Source organism: Nannochloropsis gaditana, assembly GCF_000240725.1.
Source record: "Nannochloropsis gaditana CCMP526 unplaced genomic scaffold scaffold1419, whole genome shotgun sequence".
In the NCBI taxonomy this organism is placed as follows: Eukaryota; class Eustigmatophyceae; order Eustigmatales; family Monodopsidaceae; genus Microchloropsis; species Microchloropsis gaditana.
The window spans coordinates 1-2,304 of record NW_005802534.1 but is presented as its reverse complement, the minus strand read 5'-3'; the positions used below and the strand labels follow the sequence as shown (position 1 = coordinate 2,304).

The 2,304-nt window shown below is 55.8% G+C and overlaps 1 protein-coding gene across 1 annotated transcript; it reads right to left on the bottom strand.

Moving 5' to 3' along the window:
- Positions 1-958: 958 nt before the first annotated feature.
- NGA_0702700 (uncharacterized protein) lies at positions 959-1,867 on the bottom strand. The gene is made up of 2 exons (XM_005852322.1): positions 1,747-1,867; positions 959-1,359 (listed from the first exon to the last, which is right to left on the bottom strand). Exons 1-2 carry the CDS (start codon positions 1,845-1,847, stop codon positions 1,047-1,049), a joined length of 414 nt encoding a protein of 137 aa, XP_005852384.1. The 5' UTR covers positions 1,848-1,867; the 3' UTR covers positions 959-1,046.
- Positions 1,868-2,304: the final 437 nt, after the last annotated feature.

The following is a 2,304-nucleotide window of genomic DNA, read 5'->3' as shown; positions in this document are numbered from 1 at the left end:
AGGGAGGGAGGGAGGGAGGGAGGGAGGGAAGAGGAACGGACCTGTCTTGGTTGCAGGGAAGAGCCCTCCCGGATATCCACAACCCATAGCTGCCGGGCCATCTGTATATACGACGTGGCAAGTGTTTGATCCAGCTCTGTCCGTAGCCCCGCTCATGGATTGCGTTCCCCCCTCCCTAGTCTCTGATCCCCTTCCCTCCCTTCCCGCTCTTTTCATACCTGATGGGAGGCGGTATGTAGATACGTTAAATAAGAGTCATCTGGAGAAAACTTGAAATGCGAAGGAGCATAGTTGGCCAGCTTTTCACTGTTCATGTCTTTTCCTTTGGGTCGGTCTGGGGGCTGCAGTCGACGGTGATGTTTGCCCACAGGAGGGGGGAGGTTAGGTTGATGATGGAGTTGCGTTGATGAGAAGACTCTAATCACAGCACCCCTTCTTGATCTCCGAGCCCTTCCCTGCGTCCTGCTCGTTTACAGAGCAGCACCACAGCTCGATATGATGCTCGTTCTGGCCTTTGTATTAATGCTTCCGTTGCTTTCGGCCCTAGAAAGTGGTCTGTTGGTCAGGAAGCGCTTTGACTGAAGAAAGAGTGACATGTACATGAGCGATTCTTTGACTATGTTTCATGGCGAAGACCCCCTGAACATGTTGCATAGGAAATGCTTGCAAGATGACCCGAACGTGATGGCTGGATTGGAAGGTTTTCGCATGTATGAAAAAGTCCAAACTGACGCCTTCGGTGCCAAACGTGGTCACGCATGGTCGCCTTCCGGGTAGGTTCCTTCCGTGAGGCCGATGAAGGAGAGAGGACTGGGCAATATTTATGAGAGAATCTTCACGAGTGTCACGTCATGACGCGTCGATTTCGTGCTTGAAATTCAGAAATTGGTTCGTGCTTTAACGGACTAGGCGAGAAAACGGACTAGGCGAGAAAAACCTACGACACTAAAGGTGCGAGCTGAGCGACAGACGTGTTTCCTGACAGGTCCTATTTTAGGGTGCTTTGTCTTTGCCACACATTATTCCTCATTTTCCACGCTTCAACCTCAACGATACTGTCGCGAAAATCTTCCCGTCAGTTCCTTGGCTTGCGTGAACAAATCACTCGCCTGTCGGGCCCCCATTTCTTTCGTCCCCTCCATGAAAGCTTCTCGGGACCAAGGTGTCCTTTTTATTCCCTCCACCCTTTGCTTCTCCTTCTCCTTCTTCTGCGCTGCCTGTAGTTTCTCCTGGTGCAATTCGAGCAGAGTCTTGCGACCTGCTGCGGCCGAGGCTTCCTCTTGGGCCAGACGGGCCTCCGTGGCAGAAGTCGGACCCTTGGGCGCAGTGGGATTGGTCACGCGCTGACGTTCCGAGCGCCTGGAAAATATACAGGAAAAGAGGTATGGCAAAAATGATGAGAGGAGAGAATAGACGTGTATTCGATGGCATTTGTGAGAGGTATGAAGCACGCGTCTTAAAGACTCTACGGCTTTATGTTCGAGAGCGAGTAGGACTCAAGCATTCGAGACCCCGGCCCTCCACCCCGCCGTAAATGGCCCCACCATCCTCAGAGGTCCCAGACCACACCTTTTCCCCTTCGAAATATGTATATATATCTATATGTCTGCTTGACCGCTCCCGCTTTTACCCCCGGCTCGAAGGGCCAATCATTTCCCTCCCTCCCACGCCCTCCGTCCCTCTGAGACAAGCGTCTGCCCTTCAGGCAAAACCTCCCACAACCGCCCTAAAACCCCGACCACGTACTGGGTAAATCCCCGATGCTTTTGGGAAGTCATGGCGTCCCGCCGCAACCTCTCCATGTTCTGGGCGCTCCCAGCCATCAGCTCAGAAGGGGCTAGGTTCATCCATTCCTCCCTCCCGCCCTCCCTCCCGCCCTCCCTCCCGCCTTGACCCGCGGAAGCAGCAGCGGCCGCAGCCCGCTTCTCTCGGACGTGACGGTAGGCGCTGTGGGGAAGGAGGGAAGTAGGGAAGGAGGGAAGGGGGTCGGTGGGGTGGAGGAGGGGAGGGGGTGGTGGAAGGATGGGGCATGCGTGACAAGCAGCCTTCCGAGGACAATGCCGACGCTCGTTCTCCTCCTTCTCCTCCGTCTCCTCTTTCCCTTGCAGTGGCTTACTCATTGCGCGTCGCCCACTGCCTACCCCGGTCTCTCCCTCCCTCCCTCCCTCCCTCCCTGCTTGCTCACATCTCGTCGGGCACCGCTTCCCGGCCATCGTCCATGGAAGGGCCAATCAGACCCTCATCCTCGCTCTCCTCCGCCGCCTCCGCCTCTCCCTCCGGCGCGTGCTTCATCAACGCTTGCGC

Coding starts and splice junctions, on each gene's coding strand:
- NGA_0702700 (XM_005852322.1), bottom strand. CDS start 1,847: ATGAACCTAGCCCCTTCTGAGCTGATGGCTGGGAGCGCCCAGAACATG. Junction 1,360..1,746: donor AAGCATCGGGGATTTACCCA/GTACGTGGTCGG, acceptor TATATTTTCCAG/GCGCTCGGAACGTCAGCGCG.